Raw genomic sequence first — 24,263 nt, forward strand, 5'->3', positions numbered from 1 at the left:
TCAGAGCTGCTGCAACAGGCACTTTGTAGGCCGCTGGGAAACTGGATGAGGCTCCATCTGTTTATAGAAATGAACACATGCACGATAATTTATATCTCTAGATAGAGTTTCCAGGATTTTCATTTTGCTCATTTGCTAATTTTCCAAACTGGAGCATATTTTTCTTGTTTGACTACATTTTTCAGTTAAAATTATACATGTTTATGAAAAAAAGGATAATAAATAGAAAAAATATCTTGTAGGATCATGAGATTATAGATAATGATTTGTCCTTTTATTTTCCCAAATGTTCTCAACTGTAAGAACAAAAAGGCTCAGGGAAATTGAGATGAGTTAGTGAACTGTAATATTTTATGAAATAATAGCCCAAGTTTTTATAGGGTTATAATGCACTAAAATTATAATAATAGTAAACTGTAATAGCTTTTTAGCACTTTAAGCAAGGTGCCCCCCTAGATTAGGCTCCTACCTTCCACAGAACTGGTTGATAGGGATGCTATCTTTCTTGATGATTACATTTCAAAAGGATGGCTTCCAGGTCTTTGAGAGACTGTCCTGGGATGTAAAACTAGCAAGAAGCTTTTTTAAAAGATTTACATCTCAAAGGGGCTGATAAAGAATTTGCAATGACAAGTTCTCTAAATGAAATGCTTTAAGAAAAAGGAAGAAAGGGCCTAGAGGCAGGAGGAAGCCTGTTTAGTTTGTTTATTTAGTCAAGTTTAGGTTGTCTAAAGTTAATTCAAGCTGAGGGGAATGTTAAGACCCTCTTAGCCAGGAGGATCCAAAAATCAATGCATCTAATTAAAAGTGCTCACTCGATGACAAGATTAGGGCTTCATATTTTATATCCATGCCTATGGACTTTCTTTGCAACTCCGTAACCCAGTTTCAATCTTTTTGGAGTCACTTTAAAAAGTTATTATTTTTTTTTTTTTGTCTTTCCAGTAGCCTCGTATTTTAGGCCAGCCTATCTCAAACAAACCCTCCAAATTTGGTGAAATGTATCTAGCTGTTTTCACAGAAAGTGATGACAGAAATACAGTTTTTATTGATAAAGAATTACATATATAAGTTTTAGAACATTCTTTTTAGATTATATTGGATACATTAAACTGAAAGATAATTAGCAGCAATAGGGGGATTTTGTGTAATGATTAAGAATTCAGGCTCTGGAATCAAACTGTGGGTGCCAGGCGTTTATGACTACCTGAGGGTTCTGGAATGAGTTACTAAACCTCACTCAGTCTTCTCATCTCTAAAGTGGGGCAATAACTATACTGACCTCAATGCGTTATTGGGTGATAATGGAAAGTGCTGAAAACAGTGCCTGGCACCAAGATCTTTTTTTTTTTTTTTCCCGAGATGGAGTCTCACTGTGTTGCCCAGGCTGGAGTGCAGTGGCGTGATCTCGGCTCTCTGCAGCCTCCACCTCCTGGGGCTCAAGTGATTCTCCTGCCTCAGCCTTCCAAGTAGCTGGGATTACAGGTGCCCGCCACCATGCCTGGATAATTTTTGAATTTTCAATAGAGATGGGGTTTCACCTTGTTGGCCAGGCTGGTCTCCAACTGCTGACCTCAAGTGATCTGCCTGCCTTGGCTTTCCAAAGTGCTGGGATTACAGGTGTGAGGCACCACACCCATCCGCACAAAGACCTTTTGGCTGCTGCTATACCAAGGGAGGAATTAAGCAGGTGTTGCAGGGTGTCTGTGCCCTTGTTGCTAAGAGGGATACAAGTCATAGGCCCTGAGATTGGCTATTTTATGAATAAACCAGTGTTTTTGTTTCCTATTGGTGTGATAACACTTTACCACAAATTTAGTGGCTGAAAAATGACACACATTTATTATCTTATGGTTCTGGAAGTCCTAAGTCCAAAATGGTACAGCATAGCAATGTTATTTTCTGGAGTCTCTAGAAGAAAATCTGTTCCTTGCCTTTTCTGGCTTCTCGAGGAGGTTGCATTCCTTCATCAGTGGCCCCTATCCCTCTGACCTCTGCTTCCGTCCTCACGTCTCTGTCTCCGACTCTGCCCCTCCTGCCTCTCTCTTTTAAGGACCCTCGTGATTCCATTAAGTCCACTGGGATAACTCAGGATAATCTCACATCTCAAAATACTTAATTGAATACCATTTGCAAAGTCCTTATTGCCAGGGCAGATCATGTAGTCACAGGTTTTGGGAATTAGGAGTGGAAGTCTTTGGAGGGTGGTTCTTCCACCTACCACCTCAGTGTCCACTGACTGGGGGATGAATGACTGCGTGGCTACTGGAGTCATTGGCTTATGTGCTTTTCCCTACTGTGCCTTTGATGCAGACCTTCTCTGATGGATGACCTCTGTGAAGCAAATGGCACTTTTGCCATCAGCTTATTTAAAATATTGGGGGAAGAGGACAACTCAAGAAACATATTCTTCTCTCCCATGAGCATCTCCTCTGCCCTGGCCATGGTCTTCATGGGGGCAAAGGGAAGCACTGCAGCCCAGATGTCCCAGGTATGTGTGCTTGTCACAAAGGAAGGAGAACGGTGTGTTTCCCTTGTGCTTCCATACAGCTGTCTTTCTGTACTTTTGCTCTAGCTGAGGCCTGTGGAGCTGGAGGTAGAAGGAGGAGCAGCTCGGCAGTGGAGAAGAGCAGAAAGGGGTAGAAAGGTGAAATGTGTTGGACAGATCATCTCCTCTGACGTTTATGGGAGAAATCAAGCCATAGAGTTATTTTCTCTAGATCAGATCATCAATACAGTCTGGCAAATTCACATCTTTGATAAGTAGGATAAAGTATAATTCTGTCCCACAAGAAGGCAAAATATTCCAACTTTGTTACATTTTAAACTTTTGCTAACATTATATTTTTAATAGACATGAGGGTGTGTAGATTAACTTTTTGTTAAGTGGGTTATTTTTAGTGCATGATTATGCATCCTAGAAAAGGAATGTAACACAAGTGTGGACTTATATCTTCTGGAGTGATTTGAGGAATGTATAATCTGTTTGATTCAAAATGGTGATGTATGACCTTATCTACAAACGAGGTGGGGGATAATGCTTTAGGAACAGTTCTCTGACTATTGGTGAAGATGTCCCAGATAATTGCCAAATGGATATCATTTTGCCACCAATATCAGGAGTGTATAGACAATCTCCTAAAATGCACCCAGGGACCCCAGTTGACATCCTTCTGTGGTTGTTTCTTTCAACTGATTGGAGGAGTGAGGCTTTGGACTGGGGGTGATCGAGAGATATAGGAACAACCTTAATTCTCACTCTGACTTGACATTTAATTTATAATATGGTCTGGAGAACTTCTGTAAAATTGCAGATGAAACATTTTTAGTTTTATTGCTGCTTTTGTTTGTATTACCTGAGTTGTAATTCATCCCAGTTACTTACTTTTTTCCGTTCTGCCTTCCCCCTGAATTATCGCACACTGCCTTGCTGGCATGAATAAATTTGCTAGACTAGTGGTTCTCACCTGGGGGGTGGGAGGTAGGGGTCGGTGGGTGAATTTTTCCTTCCTGGGGACCCTTGCGAAGACCTGGAGTTTTAGATCCCATAACTGAGAGGTGCTACTGACATCTAGTGGATAGAAGCCAGAAGTGCTGCAAAAATCCTACAATGCTTATATGAGACAAGGACGTGTCCTGGCCCCAAATGTCAATGCTGCATTGCCCACGTTGAGAAACCCTGTGCTAGACAATTAGGCCAAACCTTTTTAAAGTAGGATCCTGTGTGGTTTTTTTTAGTACAGAGGTTTGTTTGGAGAAAGCTCTTTGGGAGAGTATAATGGCAGCGTTAAAAGTCAGTGTTGGTTTCTGTTCCCAGGCCCTTTGTTTATACAAAGACGGAGATATTCACCAAGGTTTCCAGTCGCTTCTCAGTGAAGTTAACAGAACTGGCACTCAGTACTTGCTTAGAACTGCCAACAGACTCTTTGGAGAAAAGACGTGTGATTTCCTTCCAGTAAGTAGTATTCACATATTGATGAAAAAGAAATTGAAAGTAAGTTAGACTACAGAAGAGCAGATAATAAAGTATAACTGTACTGACTTAAAACGTGCTTGGAATCACACTTCTGAAATTACAATTTTAGATTTTATGATGACTTCTGAATTATGTCCTTTGTAAATTGTTACTGATACACCCATCCCTGTTATCAATCCCAATATGTCAATTCTCCTGCACGCAGCCCTGCTTCTCCCCCTTAATTCCCTATCCCTGAGCGACCACATCATTCAACACGCTGTACAGAGCTCCTCCCCAGTCCCATGTGTGGTTATTCGGCTGCCTCCTGCTGAGGTAGCCTCTCAAATTCTCTTAAATTTGCCCCCCTCTTCTGAATTGCACCTACAACTGACACAATCGTCTTTCTAAAATGAAAATCTGTTCATAAAATTGAGGTTTTAAATCTAAGCAGTTTCTATTTACTTCGGCATATAATTCCAAGGTTCCCTAGTCCAGCCTGGCATAATGCAATCAGTGAGGTTCAAAAATCATGCCACGTGATATGCAGGGCGATGTTGTCTTAAAATTAGTGAACCAGTTGCAGCAAGCTTGGCCATCCTATTGGCTGGAGGTTCTGAGAGGACTCCTCTAAGGCTCAAATACATCCCTGTCCTGGTAGCTGCTGGGTGCTATTCCCGGAATTTGCCTGCTCTGGGTTTATCTACCTCAGAAGGTGACTCTGGATCCCAGGAATCTCCTGGTGAATCCATTTCATTTTTGAACATCAGCCTGATCTACTACTGTTGTAATACTTGGGACACAGGGAGCCAACCTCTACTTTTCCTGGTGGCTTGGCTCCTCCTTCCCTGTATATCCTCTTTCTTTGGCTGAAATTAAAATATTTGAGAACAGGGGATGGACAGAGGCTGGGAGCCAGTTTCCAGGCCTATTATATCCAAAGCCAGGTTTTTGTGAGGTAAGTTATCTGGGTTTTAATGTGTTGGGTACAGGACTTTTCTGATTGGACCCCAACTTACATTTCAAGGCTCTTCCCCTGCCACTGTTTCCCTTAATCCCGTCCCTGATACACACAAACACACATACATGTGTACACACACACACACAAACATGCATGCAATCCACACACATGCAGGTGCCCAAGCACTCACATGTACACATGTGCACTCATGCACACAGATGTTCACACGCACGCACACGTATGAACCCAGCTGCACACACACCCTATGATCCAGGCCTATCACGCTCCATTCCCATGGGGCCTTCCTTGCTCTGTATTCTTCCAACCAACCATATGACCCAGATCTAAAATGCTATTTCCTTCTTTGCAGTTCAACACGATTTCTTAACAATCTAGTTCCCTTATAAAGCCTCTTGTTTAACCAAAACCACAGTACTGTAGTTGGTGCTGGTGATGCAAAGTGAGTAAAAGTGTGTTAGACTGCCTAGTGAGGGAAGCAATATTAAAGTCAGTGGAGAGCGTTTGACAAGGATGCTCCTGGGATGTTTTGTGGATAGTGGCAGCTCATGATGTCCTGTAAGTGTCTGGGTATCTCAGCTGCCTCTTCTCAGGCTGTGGACCTCCTCAAGCCAAGCACCTTGCCCAGTACCAGACAAGAATAGGTGGCCCATACATTTTTGTTAATTGCATGCATGCACCTTTAAGTGGAGTGTGACCTATCCAAGCACTTATTGTAGAAATGCAGTAAGAGAAAACAAAATGCTTTTGCATTTGTGGGAACCTTTACCAAATGAGACCAAACTCAGTGTTTTGTGTTTGCAGGACTTCAAAGAATCCTGTCAGAAGTTCTATCAGGCAGAGCTGGAGGAGTTGTCCTTTGCTGAAGACACTGAAGAGTGCAGGAAGCATATAAATGACTGGGTGGCAGAGAAGACTGAAGGTGAGACAGTTTCACTTCTGTTGATTTGGAATTACTATACAACAAGGCTGAGATTGACTGGGATGGGACTTCTCCAGGGTGTTGCCACTGTGACCTGCGTACCACAGGCCTGTTTGTATGTGTTTGCTGAGTTTACAGGCCAACAATGCAACTCTGTCATTTCTTATCAGATCATGAAGTACTGATTTCTAAAACTAATGTTGAATCTCTGACCTTCTCCCCTGTGGACCATGCTGGAAAATCCCTGGAATATGGCTCCTCCTTGGAATTCTGTTAATCTTCTATCTGAGAGGCCCTTCCATGCTCGGAGACAGAATGGCATTCAATTAAGTTGCGGCTTAGAGAGGGCAACATTTCATGCTCTCATGTTATCTCCTCCGCGTGGTAATGGGACAGCTCAGTAGTTTGATCTGCAGCCTTCTCCTTCCTTTTTAACTTGGCCATGGCTACATTTGCTCTCAGAGTGTGGCCTTTTCTGAATTTGTTCCCTATTCTGGAGGTGCAGCGACGTGGAGCCTGCAGTGTTCCCTGCCCAGACCACATTCCATCCCACCAGAAATATTTCTGCCAGTTCTTTACTTCAGTAGGAAAAAGGGGGAGTCATACTTTAAAGCATCCTAAATACCTAACAAGTAATTTCGATACTTGTAAACAGTGGAGGAATTAAGTCACTTATTTCAAGGGCCAACCTAGCACTCATTATTGCATCCATTCCATCCTATGTCACAACCACTGTGTGTCCAGCAGAAGTAATGCCCCTGATTCTACTGAAAGCCAATAAAATAATTACCATGGGAAGGGAAGAGCCTTTCGTGTTTTCATACATCATCTGCCCAGTGGTCTTTCGAGTTGTTCAACAGTACTGTCACCTGAGGAACCTAGAAGTTTCTCCACACCTTCCCCCAACTGCCCTATACCTGTCACTGCTCTTCCAGGGCTGCGTATGCCCTTCCTTCCCTTAGGCTGACCACCCACATTTCCCCCAGAATATTAGAGCTGAAGGGGACCTTGGAGATGACCTTGTTACCCTCTCATTGGACAGCTCAATTTGGGCCCCTCTATTCTACCCCCCTAATTCCTTTGCCCCATTCACCCCTTTCAGAGAGGCTGCCTTCTCCCATTGACAGATCTGTGTTCTCTCATCCTTTGGAAAGCTTTCCTTGTCTGATGAGGTTTGAATATATGCATAGAGCAATGATCCTCAACCAGGGGTAGCTTTGCCCTCCAGGTGCCATTGGATAATGGCTGAAGACAGTCTTGGTTGTCAAAATGGGAAGAAATGCTGCTGGCTAAACATCCTACAATGCACAAGACAGCCCCCATAACAAAGAATTATCTGGCTTAAAATGACAATAGCGGTGAGGCTTGGATATGATAGTGCCAAGGTTGACTGCCCCATAGTCAGAATCAAGACTCTGGGGTGATGTTCTCAACTCAGCCACTTGTCACCTGTGTGTACTCAGCAAAAGTCTGGCAAATGCTCTGATCCTGAATTTCTACATCCATAAATTGAGGGCAAAATGATAGTTGCCCTTCCTACTTTAAGATTTTTTTCTTAAGCACAAATGTTACACTGTGTATGCCACACTGCTAAACACCATCGCCTAATTCATCAGGGGCCCAGAAAGACAGAACTCCAGCCTGTCTCTCAACCAAGCCTCTGCCTTATGTGTCAAAGGGATTTTTGTAAAAGAATGCTTATTTCCCCACAAATTGCAATAAACTCTCATATTCTTTATAGGTAAGATTTCAGAGGTACTGGATGCTGGGACAGTCGATCCCCTGACAAAGCTGGTCCTTGTGAATGCCATTTATTTCAAGGGAAAGTGGAATGAGCAATTTGACAGAAAGTACACAAGGGAAATGATCTTTAAAACCAACGAGGTAGGGAAAGATTTTTCAGATATACTGCTAATTTCTTAAAGTAATATTACAGGAAATATTCTCTCGGAAAAATGAATAATTTATTTGACATGATCTTGATTTTAATCTGTTTCTGAATTATATTATTTTATTTTCTTTGAGACAGGGTCTCTTTTTGTCACCCAGGCTGGTGTGCAGTGGTGCAATCTCAGCTCACTGCAGCCTCGACCTCCCAGGCTCAAATGATTCCCCAACCTTAGCTTCCCAAGTAGCTGTGACTACAGGTGCACACAACCAGGCCTGGCTAATTTTTGTATTTTTTGTAGAGATAAGGTTTTGTCATATTGCCCAGGTTGGTCTCAAACTCCTGGCCTCAAGTGATACACCTGCCTTATCCTCCCAAAGTTCTGGAATTACAGGCAGGAGCCACTGTGCCTGGCTTCTTTTCTGAATGAATTTAATGCCTCCTGTATATCTTTAATGGCGGAAGGAGGAGAGAAACAAAAATAATTTTGGTATCGATAGTTTTGTTTTTCCATCTTTGATCAAATCTACCTTCCATCTCCGGTCATATGATTTGGATTGGAGGAGAGTTTCTTCTAAGCCTTGGAATTACGTTTGCATGATGCTATTGCTGTCTGTATTTAGTTAGATACCTTTTTGCAGTATCAGTGGCAACTATGCCTATTTATTGCCTTAAAAATCAAAGTTATACAATCCTGAGCACAAGAAAAAAAACGTTAGCAGATGTAAAGCCTAACTTTACGTTCCCTTTTGAATATGAAAATGGCTGGTATCAATAGTTGTTAGCTTGGGATTTGACATCCATCAAATATGATACTTTCATATTGCACAAAGATATGAAAGTTAAAAATATATTTGATGCAGGCTTTAAAAACAGCAGACCTTACACATCTCTTCAAGGTCCCCTTCCTAAGAAAGCCAAGGCCATAAAACCAATTCTACAACAAGGCAACTTTCCAGAGTTTGGACCGTACATCTTTTCTAACCAGATCCTTCAGCCCAAGGGCCTGAATATTTATCTTAACTTCGATAAAGAATTTTTAGTTGGAAGCTTCCATGAGAAAGCTTCTCTATGAATGTTCTCAAAAAAGCACACACAACTTCTTCCAAGAATAATGTAAATTTTTGTGTCCTTCTCCATTTACCAAACTGTTTTTTTTCTCACCTGGTAATATTTGATCTGCTGGAACAATAGCTTGTTCTATTCAATACTAAGATGTACTAATGAAGATTTTATATCTATCAGTATAAATGTGCAGAAACAGTAATTATGCACACCTAGAGTTTCTGTGAGTTAGATATATCCTATTTTTAGTAAATTATACCCACTTTTCAGTAATCTAACTTTAATTTTTTGTTTCCGTTAGGAAAAAAAGACAGTGCAGATGATGTTTAAGGAAGCTAAATTTAAAATGGGGTATGCGGATGAGGTGCACACCCAGGTCCTGGAGCTGCCCTATGTGGAAGAGGAGCTGAGCATGGTCATTCTGCTTCCCGATGACAACACGGACCTCGCCGTGGTAAGCTCCAGGCAATGAGCCTGAGTATCTGTGGAGTCCAGCTGAGCTCATTTCTTTATGTTCATCTACCAATTGGCATTTGAGGAGTTTCCAATTGGGGTTATTACAAGCAGTGCTGGGTGAACATCATTGTGTGTCTTTTGGTGAACATGTTCATGCATTTCTGTTGAGTGTATACATATATGAGTGGACAAGTTTTGATGAAGCTGAGAAGAGAGAGTTCTAAATATATTATTATTTGGAATATTATTCTTTATTCTGCATGGAAGGTCTATTTGAAAGCCCAATGATTATCGCACAAAAGTCCTGGAAGAAGGGTAGGGATCAATCTTGGCAGTGATTCTCAAACATTAATGCACATATATGATTCTAGTGATCTTGTTAAAGTGCAGATTTTGATTCAATGGAGTGTGGCCTGAGATCTTGCATTTGTAACAGGATTCCAAGTGATACAGATGCTTGGAACCACACTATGAATAGCAAAAGTCTAAAGTACAGGTGGGAAATTTACCTTATACAAGAGGAGAGAAAAGTCTTACTGTGACAGAAAAGGAACAGAGTCCAGGAAGGGAAATGGTAAACTTGCAAGGTAGGAGGTGCAAGACTAATAGTGCACTTGTAAACCAGCTCTGGGAGGTGGGAGAAGCCTTCATTTATAAAGTTTGCTGATTCTCATGACATGGTAAATACTCCCACCATGGCCGACTTTAGGCTACTGAGGGTTTAACAATTGATAGGGGCCAGCTCTGGGCACACCAATGCACGGCATGTTGAGGGTGGGCTGCTTGATTTTCCTGGCTTCCCTTTGGAATCAGAAAGCTACTGCCCTAAGTCAGGGATGACATCTGTTGTGGCCACTTATGAGAAAATTAGGAGAGTCTAGAAATAGAGTCAAAATCAAAACAATGCTCGTTGGAGAGGAGTACCCACCTGGGCTCCAGTTGTTAAAGGGAAGGGGAGATGCTAGTGGAAGGCCTTTCTCCCTTTTTTCTTTCTACCTTATTGATAAATAGAAAGAGTGATGGATCTTGAAGAATTTGAAGCTAACTCCAGGACAGGCAGAGGACAAACAAGGATGCTGATGAAGTCTTGTTGCATTCCCCATTTCTCGTCTCGTGCTCCCTTCTCATGCCTCCCTTCATCTTCAGATGAAACACAATTCCCTCTCTTTTACTCTGAGTTGCCCTCTGATTTAACCCTGAATAGTCCCCTCATTAGACTCAGAAGCAGAGTTCTGAGCCATGCTTTGTCTGTTGTCAAACTATCTCTCCCACTCACAGTAGTATGTATTGCATGAAGATTAACGTAATGAATTGGTTAGAATTTTCTAAACTGTTAAAAAATGTTTTTAACATTTGAAAGGAGTTAGGTACAAATTGTTTTTATTAAAAATTTCTGCCTGTTTCAGGTGTTTACTAGCTCTTTAACACTTGTCTCCATAAAACTGTGAAAAGATGAAAATTTGGGAGAAAATCTTGGTGTGTTTATAAAAGAAAATATCTGTGGATTTTCTTGGACCAGAACTCACCATCTAATTGCATGTCATTGGGGGAGGGGTAATAAATGGGTGTGTGGGTATCAGGCTATTGTCATCTAAATTTTAAGGTTTGAGTCTTTCTTATCCTAGGTGGAAAAAGCACTTACATATGAGAAATTCAAAGCCTGGACAAATTCAGAAAAGTTGACAAAAAGTAAGGTTCAAGTTTTCCTTCCCAGATTAAAGCTGGAGGAGAGTTATGACTTGGAGCCTTTCCTTCGAAGATTAGGAATGATCGATGCTTTTGACGAAGCCAAGGCAGACTTTTCTGGAATGTCAACTAAGAAGAATGTGCCTCTGTCCAAGGTCGCCCACAAGTGCTTCGTGGAGGTCAATGAGGAAGGCACAGAGGCTGCCGCAGCCACTGCTGTGGTCAGGAATTCCCGGTGCAGCAGAATGGAGCCAAGATTCTGTGCAGACCACCCTTTTCTTTTCTTCATCAGGCACCACAAAACCAACTGCATCTTGTTCTGTGGCAGGTTCTCTTCTCCGTAAAGAGGAGCAATTGCTGTACATACCCTCCTTTCCTTCTACCTACCTTGCCTTAATTAACATTCCATGTGACCTAGTTGGTGCAGGGGCTTGAATGCCGAAATAAAGCGTGTGCACTGGATAGTGTGTGAAAGTCTTTGCTGAAAGTTCCAGAGCCATTGAGAATAACTGAGGCCACAGATGCATGAAATTTGGGCCTGGGAAGGCTATGCTGGTTTTGGAGTGTTTGGGGTGCCTGCCATTGCCTCTGCCTTCACCTAAGTCTGTGCCCATTGTTTCAGGGGATCTTAAGGAGCATCTCAAGGCTTCAGGAGCCAGCCCTCTATGTGCTCTTCCATCCGCCCGGCTCTGCCCACCACCACTGCCAGGCTGAACAGGGAACTAGTGCCCAGGCGACACTGCACATAAAGCCAAGGGCAAACCCTACAGAGTAAAGCTGCAGCCACCCTGTGTCTCATGTGCAGCTGAAATAGTGATCTGCTTCTGTCACTGTCACATAGACAGCCCTGCATGCCCCCTGTCTCACACAGTTTGTAATGAAGACAGCTCCTTCTCATCTTTCCATAAGCCTGAGATACAAGTTCAGGGACTCAGCAATGCACTTCAAGACTGAGCTAGGAGGCAAATATCTGAAGCTTGCTATGCCATTCTTTCCATTCCTTTTCCCTCTGAAACACACAAAATACCAAAGGAACTTACACAACACACCACTGAGTCCTCTAACTAATCATATGTGCTCAGACACAGCTCAAGCACACCCCTTAGTTAAGAAAGAACCTCCATACATTAATTTTTTTCTGCCTAAAAATAAAATTGCATTGTGGCAGCAATTTGGAAACTACAGCAAAGTCTCCAAAAAAATTGAAGTCACCCACAATTCCAACACACAGCAATCACTGCTGTTAATAGTGATATACATCCTTCCCTATTTGTGTATGCAAATAGAAATTTATAAGCATTTTACTACAAGTTAATCATATCCTTCAGTAGCTTATTTCTTCCCTTATGAAAAACCTCCCTTAAGATCTTCCAGGTCATCAGTTTGATGTGCATAGTATTCCACTGTGTGGCTGGATTTCTATAATTGAATCTAATTTTAGACAGTTTGAGTAATTAAAATTATTTCTATTAACAAATAATAGATTGCTAATAATAAATATATATTATGCTGTTTCGGATATACTAAATATTTGCTCACAACCTTAATAGATTTTTTAAAATTCCTAACAATAGTACTGTTGAGATAAAAGTTGAGCACATTTTGAGACTTCTTCCAAATTGGTCCCTAGAAAGTTACACTGGTTTGTACTCTCACTTATGTCACCATTTATACCACCACTGACTGCTGCCTGCTTTATTATTTCTTTAATGAGTTGGACTGAACAGTGGTTAATCCTGACTCTGTTTTTGACTGACAGTTAACAGTTACATGAACCCTTCATATTACAGCTCTTACTTAAATTTGACCAAGCCAGGATATATCTGTTAGGCCACATTCATTTAGGGATCATGTTTTCCAAAGCAGGTTTGGGCAAAATTAATCCACAGGACTGAAAGGTATACATCTGTGAGTTTTGTTCTCACTTCCACCTCTAATTTGAAGAATACTTTATACATTAATTGACACAGAATACATTTCACATATTTAACCTGTACAATAAGTTCTGACACGTTTTCCATGAAACAAACCATCGCTATATTCAAGATAATGAACCTATCTATCATACTCCCAAATTCCTTCTTGCATCTTTGTAATTTCTCACTCTTCCTTCTCCCTCTCCCCATCCCATCCCAACCACTGATCTGCTCAGGCAACTACCAATCTTCTTTCTGTCACTATAGATTAATTTGCATTTTTAAAGAAATTTACATACATGGAACCATACATCATCTATGCTTTGTAGTATGACTCCTGTCACTCAGTACAATTATTTTGAGATTCATTTATGTTATTGTATATATCAATAGTTCATCCCTTTTATTGGTAAGTAACATTTTTTTGTATAGATATACCATGATTTGTTGATGAACAAATTTACCTGTTGATAAACATTTAGGTTGTTACCAAGATTTTTGCTATTGAAAATAAAGTTTTTATGAATATTTATGTATATACATCTTTGTATGGACATATGTCTTCATTTCTTTTGTATATAGATACATAGAAGTAGAATGGCTGGGTCATATGGAAGGTGTAAGTTTAACTTTTTAAGGATCTGCCAGATTGCCTTTGAAAGTGGTTGTATCATTTAACATTCCCAGTAAAGCCTAGGAGAGTTCTGGTTTTTCTCCCTTCTCACCAATACTTGGTACTACCACTATTGTTACTTTCAGCGTGTACCGGCTTTAGGTTGCATTTCCCTAATGCCTAATTATGTTCAGCATTTTTAAAAATGTGCTTATTTGCTATCCATATATGTTCTTTGATGAAATGTCTTTTTAAATGTCTCATCGATATTTTATTGCTTCTTGCTTTATTTTGTTTTCGTGGTTTTTTTTTTTTCTTTTTGAGACAGAGTATATTGCTCTGTTGCCAGGCTGCAGGGCAGGGGCACGATCTTGGCTCACTGCAACCTCCGCCTCCTGGGTTCAAGCAATTCTCGTGCCTCAGACCCCTGAGTAGCTGGAACTACAGGCGTGTGCCACCACAGCCGGCTAATTTTTTTATTTTTAGTAGATACAGGGTTTCCCCATGTTGGCCAGGCTGGTTTTGAACTCCTGACCTCAGGTCATCTGCCCTCCTTGGCCTCCCAAAGTTCTGGGATTACAGGTATGAGCCACCGCACCTGGCCTTTTATTTTCTTATTGTATTTTGAGAAATCTCGTGATATGGCTACCAAATCTTTTATCATATATGTGATCTGAAAACATTTTTCTCCCAGCTCATGGCTTCAATTTTCATTTCTTTTTTTTTTCAATCTTTATTTTGCACACTTTATTTTTTTATTATACTTTAAGTTTTAGGGTACATGTGCACAATGTGCAGGTTTGTTACATATGTATACATGTGCCATGTTGGTGTGCTGCACCCATTAACTCGTCATTTAACATTAGGTGTATCTCCTAATGCTATCCCTCACCCCTCCCCCCACCCCACAACAGGCCCCAGTGTGTGATGTTCCCCTTCCTGTGTCCATGTGTTCTCATTGTTCAATTCCCACCATTTCTATAACAGTGCCTTTAAAAAGCAGTTCTTAATTTTGATGAAGTCCATTTTATCATTTTGTTTCTTTGTTTATGCTTAATGCTTTTGTTGTCATATTGAAGGAATGCTTTGCCTAATCCAAAGTCACAAGGATCTCCTATGTTTCTTCCAGAAGTGTTACCGGATTTAATTTTCCTTTTTGGCCTATGATCAATTCTGAGTTCATGTTTTGCATATGATGAAAATGCTATCCATTTTCCACTGAATTGCCTTTGCATCTTTGTCAAAAATCAGTTGATCATGGATATGTGGTTCTATTTCTGGATTCTATTGGATTCCATTGATCTGCTTGTCTATCTTGATGTCAATTCCACATTGTCTGAATTACTGTAGGTTAATAATAAGTTTTGAAAATACTTAAGTGACATAAGTTTTCCAACTTTATTTTTCAAAGTTGTTTTATCTGCTTTCAGTCCTCTATCTTTCCCTGTGAATTTTATAATTTGCTTGTTGACTTGTACAAAGCCTGCTGCAATTTTGATTAGGACTGTGTGAATTCTAAATATCAATTTGGAGAGAATAGACATACTAGCAATATTGAGTCTTCCAACCCATGAACAAGGCATGTTTCTCATTCTTTTAGGTTTTTATTGATTAATCTCAGCATAGTTTTGTAGTTTTCAGTATACAAGTCTGGCACAAATTTTGTCAGATTTATCCTTAAGTATATTCTATTTTGTGCTATTATAAGTGGTGTTGCTTTGTAATTTCAATTTCTGATTAATTGTTGCTAGTATATGGAAATATAATACAGGTTTTTTTTTTGTATCTCAGCCTTATATCTTGCAAACTTGCTAAAATCACTTAGTTCTAGTAGCTGTGTTTCTAGTTCCATGTCTGCTAATAAAGACAAAATTTCCTCTTTCTTTCACATTTAGATAGCTTTTTTTTTTCTTTGCCTTATTGCACTGACTTGATTAGAAGTAGTGAAAACAGACATCCTTGTCTGGTTCCTGATCTTAGGGGAGAGCACAAATGCTCCCATCATTAAACGTGATATTAGCTGTAGGCTTTTCATAGGTGCCCTTTAACAGGTGAAGAAGGTCTCTTTTATTCGCAGTTTGTTGTGTTTATATCAGGAATAGATGTTGGATTCTGTCAAATGCTTTTTTGTTTCTTTTAGATGATCATATGGTTGTATTAATATTGGGATTAATTTTTGAATGTTGAAACAATCTTGCGTTACTGGGAGAAACTCCACTTGGTCATGATGTATTTCCTATTGTGTCTAGTATTGGATGCAATTTGTTAAAATATTTTTAGAATTGCTCATCTCCATTCATGAGAGACATTAGTCTGTACTATTCCTATTTTGAAATATCTTTGTCTCACTTTGGTTTTAGATAATTCTGGTCTCAAAGAATGAGTTGAGAAACATACCTACCTTTGCAATTTTCTGGAACAGATGTTGTATAATTGGTATTATTTCTTCCTTTAATGTTTGGTGAAACCATCCGAGACTGGAGTGGCTTTATATTGCAACTCTATTTTCATTAATAGATAGTGAACTATTCAAATTACATATTTCTTCTTGAGTTAGCTTTGGTAGCTTGTGTCTTTCAAGGAATTTGTTCATTTTCTAGTCATCAAATTTACTGTTGTAAAGTTGTTTATAATAGTCTCTTATTTTTCTTTTAATAGCTGTAAAATCTGTAGTAATACCATCGCTCTCATTTCTGAGATTAGTAGCTTGTGCCTTTTTTTCTTTCCTGATCAGTATGACTAGATGTTGATAAATTTTATTGCTGTTTCTCAGAACCAGCTTTTGGTTTCATTGATTTTCACTATTGTTTTTCTGTCCACAACATTGATCTCTGCTCTGATCTTTATAATTTCCTTTTTCTGATTACTTCACATTTAATTTTTTCACTTTTTGATGTAACCGACCACGATCCCTGATGCACTGAACAAAGTAGGACGAACGCGGGAATAAAAGACAAAGACAAAAGAGTATATTTGGAAGAAGGGGTCGGGGGCACCTTGCCTCTAGTAGGCAAGGGCCCTAAACTTTTTCAGTCCTCCGTATTTATTAGGTAAAAGAGATAGCAAAAAAAGTGGGGGTGATTGTCGGGTAATTGTCAGTCGGCCGTTTGGTTCACAGCAGGCTTGTGACACTGCATCCTTTGAACAATAGGCGCTAGATTTCCCAGTAGATAACTTCAAGGAGCCTGGTGCCAGGGAGTGATGGCCCTCAGCAAACCTTTTGGCGGCAGGTGCAGTGTGAGTTTACCCACATCCTGCATTCATGATAAACAGTTTGCTGTTTGATCATATAGCCTCCAGCGGAATGCTGAGTTGGTCATGATCCCTTTGCTGGCTCTCTACATTTTGGGTATTTTTTTAGTTTTTTTAAGGTGAAACTGAGGTAATTGACTTGAAACTTTTCTTGGTTTTAAATATAGGTGTTTACCACCATAAAAATTTCCCTAAGTATTGATTTAGTGGCATCAATAAATTTTGATATCCTTTGCATTTTTATTCAGTTCAAAATGCATTCTGATTTTCCTTTTGATTTCTTTTTTGACTCATGAATTATTTGAAAGTGTAATTTTTAGTTTCCAGTTTTGATGATTTCCAAAGATTTTATGTTATTGACTTCTAATTGAATCTCACCATAGTCAGATAACATGTTTTTAATGACTTGTATTTTTTTAAGATATTGAGATTTATTTTATGCCCCTAAATATGGTCTATCTCAGGAAATGCTCCATGATCACTTGAAAAGAATGTATATTCTGCTGTTTTGGGGTGTAGTGCTCTGTAAATGTGAATTCCATGAAGTTGGTGATAGTGTTGTTCAGGTCTTCTATATAATTACCAATGTTGTGTCTGCCTGTTCTAGCAATTGTTGAGAGATGAGTGTTGACATGTCCAACTATAATTGTTGAGCAGTCCAGCTCTAGGTCAAAATCCCATGTGTGATCCCATAGGCCTGACCATAGGCAACTACAAGGCAGGCTGCATGGGGGAGGTGGGGGGAAGCTGCCCTGCTCACAAATTTGGTGCACAGCCAGGGCATTGAAGTGTCCAGTGGGAGCTGCAGTCAAGGACTCAGGCACCTGAGCCAGGCCATGCTTTTATGCATCTCTACATTCCGAGCTCAGACAGCTTCACTCAGAGCCCTCCTTATAAGGGAAGCAGAGGCCTTCACTGAGACTGTTCAGGAGCCTCTGAAGAGACTTTCTTATCAGGAGCCTTGAAGACACTTTCTTGCACTCAAGCTCAGCACTCAGTACTTTTCCACTTCTAGTCCATCCTTCCCCCATCCCATCCCTCCTGTCCCTCCCCTTGGCTCCTGGGTCCACAAAATGGCAGGAACCTTGCATTTGGGACTTCTAGGCAATGAGACAATTCTCCCACCTCTGTTGCTGGTCATCTGACCCTTCCTGGTGCTGTTCTATGGGGAAAATAATGGCACCATGTCCTGGGTAGCCTCTTCTTATCACAGTAAGCAAATAAAAGCTTGACTGTCACTTTCAGTGGGGCTAGTTGTCCTAATTCAACACCTTAACACCTGAAAGTACTCACATACGTGCACCCTCTCTCTTTCTCTCTCTCTCTCTCTCTCAATTTGACAAAGGAGCTGAGTGGTCAATTAAGCACAATGCGTTTTTGGAAAAACAAAAAGCCTAAAAGTCCTTCAGGGCACACTAGAGGTGCTGGTGGTTCGTCTGCAAGAGTCTGAGGGTACCGCAGAACACTTGCCAGCCATGCCACGGGGTGTCTGGGAGGTGCCAGTGGACCTCGCAGGGCACCCTTGGAGTGTGCTAATGTGTTGTTTACAGAAGCTTTTCGGTTCTGAAGGGGATCATTGGTCCTCAGCTGGGTACTACTTGGGCTCCGACAGATCTGGCAGGTTTGGTACACTGTGACAAGACCCATGCCATTGAAAAACCCTTCTGGACGCCCCTCGCAGAGGCTATAGCAGCCCCGCAAGTCACCCTGGGGGGTCCTCTGGGTCTACAATGAGGGGCTGGGGGAAGCAGAGGATGAGACTGTTCACCAGACTCAGATTTCAAGAATTCTTATGCCACTACTGCTGGTTATCAAGCCCAGGTAAACCTCATAAGGCCAGCTCAGTCCGTCCCAGACACAATCCAGCTATTTTAACAAATGCCTAAGGCATGGAAAGAGTGGCTGCTTCCAAGAAAACAGATTGCAGAAGCGGGGAGGCAAAGATGACTATCAGGCGCCCTCTACTGGACGATCTAGGCAATGACATTCCCAAAGAGCTCTCTCAGCCTGATGATTCAATAAAGGGGCTCTCAAAGGAGGAGACTGAAGAGTTCCTCACGAAGATACCAGACCATGGGGGGCCCAGCAGGCAGCTCACGAGGGTTTGCATGGTGATAGCCCCTATGACTGATTCAAGCGTTATGCTTGTTGTCATCCCTCCCAGTGGCTCTGGAGATGACTTGAAGAGCCTCACGATCCTCTCCCCAGACGGCTAGACTTTTACAAATTAACAAGACTAGGGGTTAGGCTGAGGTCCCTCTGTCCCCAGGGATGACTAGAAGCCCTAGCCAATGTCAGATTTCAGTGAGGAGGTGGGAGAAAATGTCCTTCTTGGCCATGCTGAACATCTGTGCACTGCTACCTCTGATCCCCACAATCCCTGGCACCAGGATAAGGGGGAAACAGATAATGTTCTCTGGTTTAGGGTCTGAGACCACCACCCCCTGCTCTGTCTCTGGGAAGGGACCTTTGGGCCCCTAGAGGCCTTTATGTTATGGCTCCCACGACTGCATGTGTTCTTGGTATAGATGTATTGTCTATATGTGCCCCTACTGGCCTTCACCCTCAATCCCTGATGGAAATTGCTGCACTTAGGGTCATCTTAGTGGGACATGGGAAAGGCTGTGAGTGTACCCAACTACTGTCGCCTAGGCCATTGTATCCCCACCTGCTTTAGAGAGGAAAAAAAATAACTGCTGTCATTATATCACTAAAACATCAGGAATTCCATCTAGGTCCTTCTGTTCACTGCACAGAAAGCCAATCAGTGAGACAATGAGTATTGCAAAGACGAATGAAAACTTTAATTGGGTGCTACAGCTGAGGAGATGGGAGATCAGTCTCAAATTCATCTCCCTGACCAACTAAAATTAGGAATTTATATAGCAGAGAAGAAATGTAACCGTGTGGGGAAACAGGAATTAGGGAGAAGTAAGGAAGAGGAATTGGTCAACAGGAAGCAGGTGGTTGGGTAGGCCATCATGATGGGTGAGGGGTCGGGTTTCTCATTGTCCAGATGTGTAGACCTGGTGGGTTTTAGCTGCTTGATAATATCTGGGAGCACTGATGGTTGGCTTCCTGAGAAAGGAACTCAGATAACTGTAATTTTCTTGAGTTTTAAGACTATGAGGGTTAATTTATATGCTTTTTCAAAATAAACCATAAATATTAGTTTTATGGGACAATTGGGCTGGTTTCAATTGCTAAGCTTGAGGCAAAGTTCCTGAGAAACTGTTCCTCCATACAGTAGCTCTGTCTGGCCTGTGCACATGGCCTCAGGTACCTGGTGATCCTCTGTCTATTACAGGTGGCTCAAGACTGTGGTGCCGTTCTTTGCATTGGCAGTAGCTGACATTTTGATTCTTACAGAGGCTACTGGAGGGAACTTGGTATGGGACAGTTGATATCATCAATGCGTTTTTCAGCATCCTCCCACACGGAGAAGTCCAGGATCAACTTGCCTTTATGTGGAATGGGTTGCAATCCACCTTTAATGTCCTTTCACAAAGTGACCTAAATTCCCCACATAGCTGCCATCAATGAATAGGTTATGCTCTGGGGAGTGTTGCATGCCTGGAGGAAGCACTAGCCTTGCACTCTATTGATGACATCCTCCTTGTGAACCCAAACAAAGACATTGCCAAATAAGGACTAGGTGCTTGAGGACTGATGACTTTCACGCAGCAACCCAACTACACCATTAACAGACAGAGACCCCAAGTGAAGTTCCTGGTTGTAATCTGGGCAAGTGGCACAACATCTCGTTTAGAGGAGATGACTGCCAAGCTTTTGGCTGTCTCTGCCCCAGCAAATAAAAAGGATGCCCAGTGATTTGTGGGCTTATTCATCTACTATTACTGTCACATTTCCCTTGTGGGGATTTTGATGGGACCCAACTAAGAGGTTACTAGAAAAGGCTGCTATGTTTCAATGGGGCCCATTCAACAGGCTACCACAGCCATCCAAGTACCCTCCCTTCCCCTGGACCCCATGGATCCACGTTTGCCATTCGACTTACAGGTCTCAACAACATTTCAGTTCCTTTACTATTGCTCATAGTAGAAAAATATATCAGACACTTGTTGGGTTTTTCAACTTATAAGATCCTGGAGTCAGCTGAAAGGGAGTCAGCTGAAAGGCACATACACTTTGAGAAACAATTATTGTCCTGTTATTGGGCCTAGGTAGATATGCATGAGTACATGATTCACGGCTGTGATATAGTTTTATGATCCCAAATTCCAATCATGTTATGAGTGAGCAGAGGCCTCAAATCTCCAGGTGGGTGTGGCTTAAGAGTATTCTCTAGTGAATGAAAATGTTCTACACAGAAGCAGGTAAAACCCAGCCCAGCTGGGGCCTTCAACTCAATGGCAAGGACTCAGGAGTGTCGTCCCCCTCCCAGGCATATCGTCCAATGAGCCACTGCCTTCACTTGGCCAATGGGAACTCAGATACAAGGACCTTCTGGGCCACACATAAGCCTGGTTCACTGACAGTGTCTCTTGATTAACATTTACTATGCTGGAATGAGGTGCAGCTGTCATACAACCTGAGATAGATCTATCCCTTGGCAAGTTCAGCATAAATGTGCAAAGCTTTATAAAGTATGGTTGGCTACCCAGGCTCCCTCAACAAAGGAGCCCTGCTATATTTTCACTGACTCATGGGCTGTAGTTAATGTTCTGAACATTTGATTGAGCTACTGGCAAAACTGTGCTGACATGTAAAACACATCCCTCTCTTGGGATGAGACATTCGGATAAAATTCAATTCTACTCCTAATAAGCTCTTTGTTATCCTTGTGGGTGCTCACCAGAGAGCTCCCTATGCTGACAAAGGCAATGAGCCAATCAAGGCAATGAGCAGACCGTACATGTCAGCTAAACATGGAGAATGATTTGTCATCTGCCCCAGAGATAACAGATATTCAACTCATTGCCTCCGATCCATGAGAGGAAGGGCCCTGGGAATCAAGATGCCATCCTAGCCTGGATCTGTATGCATGAACTATTATCTTCAAAAGATGCCAACACAGCATGAAAGAGATAGTCCACCCGCCAGACCCTGGCCAAGGCTAAACATTCTGCTCAGGGACAGATCCTTCTGGTCAAAAAGGCCAGGATGTTCTTTGCAGGTTGATCACACTAGTCCCCTCATCCCATCCAGAGCATTCTGCTGGATCCTAAATGTAGTTGATGAGTTCTCTGTGTTTGGACTAGTCATCCCCATGTGTTTCCCTGACTCAGGCAACACTCTTCAGTCTCTCCAAAACCATATTTGTTTATTTCTCTGGCTTCCTGAATACATTGTATCTAATAATGGCCCAAACGATACATTTGCAGCCCAAACTATACATGGGTCAAATCATGAGGCATGATGGATTCTCCATGCTCTGCATCATCTACAAGCCACAGCAGTGATCGCATATTTTAACAGGAAAAGAACAGGTTGAAGTGGCTGATGGAAATGGACAATATAATCCCAGCCTGGCTACATGTCTCAGGTGTGCAATTTGGGGTCTCACTGCGACAATTCTCTAAGTGCACTTCTCATTTGTGCTGTGTGATTGATTGGGCTATCTGTCTCTTTCCCTCAGTTGCACACCCCTCTTTTAAAATTATTGGCAAATCAGTTTCCATGGTGGATCATGCAAGTTCCCTCCATCCTTTTTGAGCCCTTCCTGAAGACCGAAATCAGTGGGAGATCAGGAAGGCTACTAAACAGCACAGATTGGGAGGCATGAACTTGCTTCTCCATTTACTCCCTGGTTGCAGTGCCTGAATTTTGCCTACAAGGACTTCAAAGATAATAACCATCAATTCAATGTCTCAACATTTTCCCTAAGATGGCCCTGCTGCTTTACTCTGTGTAGCCCCATGGGATACGTATTAAATATCAAATAGAAACTTTGATGGAACCACAGGAGAAGCCAAGCCAGAATATTTAGGTTCACCATTCTAAGAATGAATTAAGGGCACTATTCTTGCTCATGGCACGGGACAGACTGCCCATGTCACAGTCAATGAGGAGTCTCCTGAACTAATAAGACATGAGCACCTTTGGTCCTGTGAACTCAGATATGGGGCAAGAAGTGGGATCTAACCTCTCTCCTCTCTCTCATGGGTAGTCTGTGTGACTCTGGCCTTACAAAATTCATTCATAGGCCTGACTCAGGCAGCTGCCATCATGCTGAACTTGACTAGTAGTTGGATATGCCACTCACTCCTCGACCCCATATGTAAATCTTTGGCTGCCATGGCACTGAATAGCATGAGTGGACATTTCTTCAACTATGGAGCTTTCTGGCATCTCAGGTGCCCTAACACACCCGGACCTGATGTGTTACCTGATATGTGGACCCTGGTACTGTAGGAATGAAATGACTTCCTGTTGTCAACTCAATGCTGTTCCACATGGGAGCAACTGGGAAGAGGAGCCTGGGTCTGTTACTGGGCTATTTTGGCCTTGATGGTGGTGACCTTCTCCTCTCCTCCACTTGTCCCCTCCTTGTACAGACTCTTCAGTTCCACTCAGGGACTCTGCCTACTGCCTACCAAGAAGGACTTCTAGGGGGTTGAACCTTATGGTAGTCAATGACTCTTACACTCCCAACCCGGTGTATACCTTTAGAGTATTATTTCTTTTCTAAACACCAGGCCTTTACCTTCCTTTTTGATAGCCTTGTAATCTGCACGAATGGGGCATTAATAAGAATTTTTCAAATATTCCAAGCAACCTCTCCCAAGGAGCATGTTGCACCAGGCTGAGTAAGGCATGAGCTCCAGAACCAAGCCTACCCTGGTTACTTGGAGGGCTTACCGGGTGAGAGGCACTGCTGACCCTCTTTGCTCATGTGTATGCTCTGGGTGGTTTTTCCCACTGCTCAGGTCCCTCAGTGAGAAAAGATTGTGCACCTGTCTCTTACCATCACTGAGGTCATTAACAACACTACCTTAGTTTTGGAGACACAACAGATCAGCCTCAGCTCTTTGGTTTGAGTATTTGAGCAGCTGCATAGCCCTGGACTTCCAGCTGGCCAGCCAAGGAGAGTCTGTGCCACTGTCAACACCTCATGGTGCACCTGGATCAATGAACCTGACAAAGTAGAAGAGTCCGGCTCTCTAAAGCAGACTCTGCTGACCTTTGAAACATCTTATCCTGGATTGGCAATGTTGGGGGCTCATGGCTATGTTTAATCTTCCAAGAAGTCCTCATCATCCTATTTGGAAATATTTCAATTATGAACCTGGTCCATTGCTGGCTCAGACTAATTACCGGGTTATTGTCATAATCCCGCAAATTCCATTTATTTAGGACCATGATAGGGTAGTCTTTGCTTCTTTCAAGGATCCTGAAAAATTAAGAGGTGAAGTTGAAGAGTACAACTTCAGGACAAAATCCTAAACGGAATCTTTCAGGCCCAACTATATTACAGATATTCTACTCTTGGGTGAAATCTGCCCTTCTCCCACCAGACTTCATAGCTAGTGCTTTGTGATCTCGGGAGGAAGGCACCATCAAAGGCTTA

At 41.9% G+C, this 24,263-nt stretch overlaps 1 protein-coding gene across 1 annotated transcript in view; it reads left to right on the forward strand.

Moving 5' to 3' along the window:
- The window catches only part of LOC101142502 (uncharacterized), a 39,634-nt gene extending 26,227 nt beyond the window's left edge, over nt 1-13,407 (forward strand). The window contains exons 8-13 of the mRNA XM_063699339.1: nt 2,314-2,491; nt 3,818-3,955; nt 5,739-5,856; nt 7,598-7,740; nt 9,111-9,263; nt 10,891-13,407. Coding sequence (XP_063555409.1) covers nt 2,314-2,491; nt 3,818-3,955; nt 5,739-5,856; nt 7,598-7,740; nt 9,111-9,263; nt 10,891-11,295 — 1,135 coding nt within the window. The 3' untranslated portion in view covers nt 11,296-13,407. The remainder of the gene's footprint in view (nt 1-2,313; nt 2,492-3,817; nt 3,956-5,738; nt 5,857-7,597; nt 7,741-9,110; nt 9,264-10,890) is intronic.
- The last annotated feature ends 10,856 nt before the right edge of the window (nt 13,408-24,263 follow it).

The sequence above is a fragment of the Gorilla gorilla genome, chromosome 17 (assembly GCF_029281585.2).
Source record: "Gorilla gorilla gorilla isolate KB3781 chromosome 17, NHGRI_mGorGor1-v2.1_pri, whole genome shotgun sequence".
NCBI lineage: Eukaryota > Metazoa > Chordata > Mammalia > Primates > Hominidae > Gorilla > Gorilla gorilla.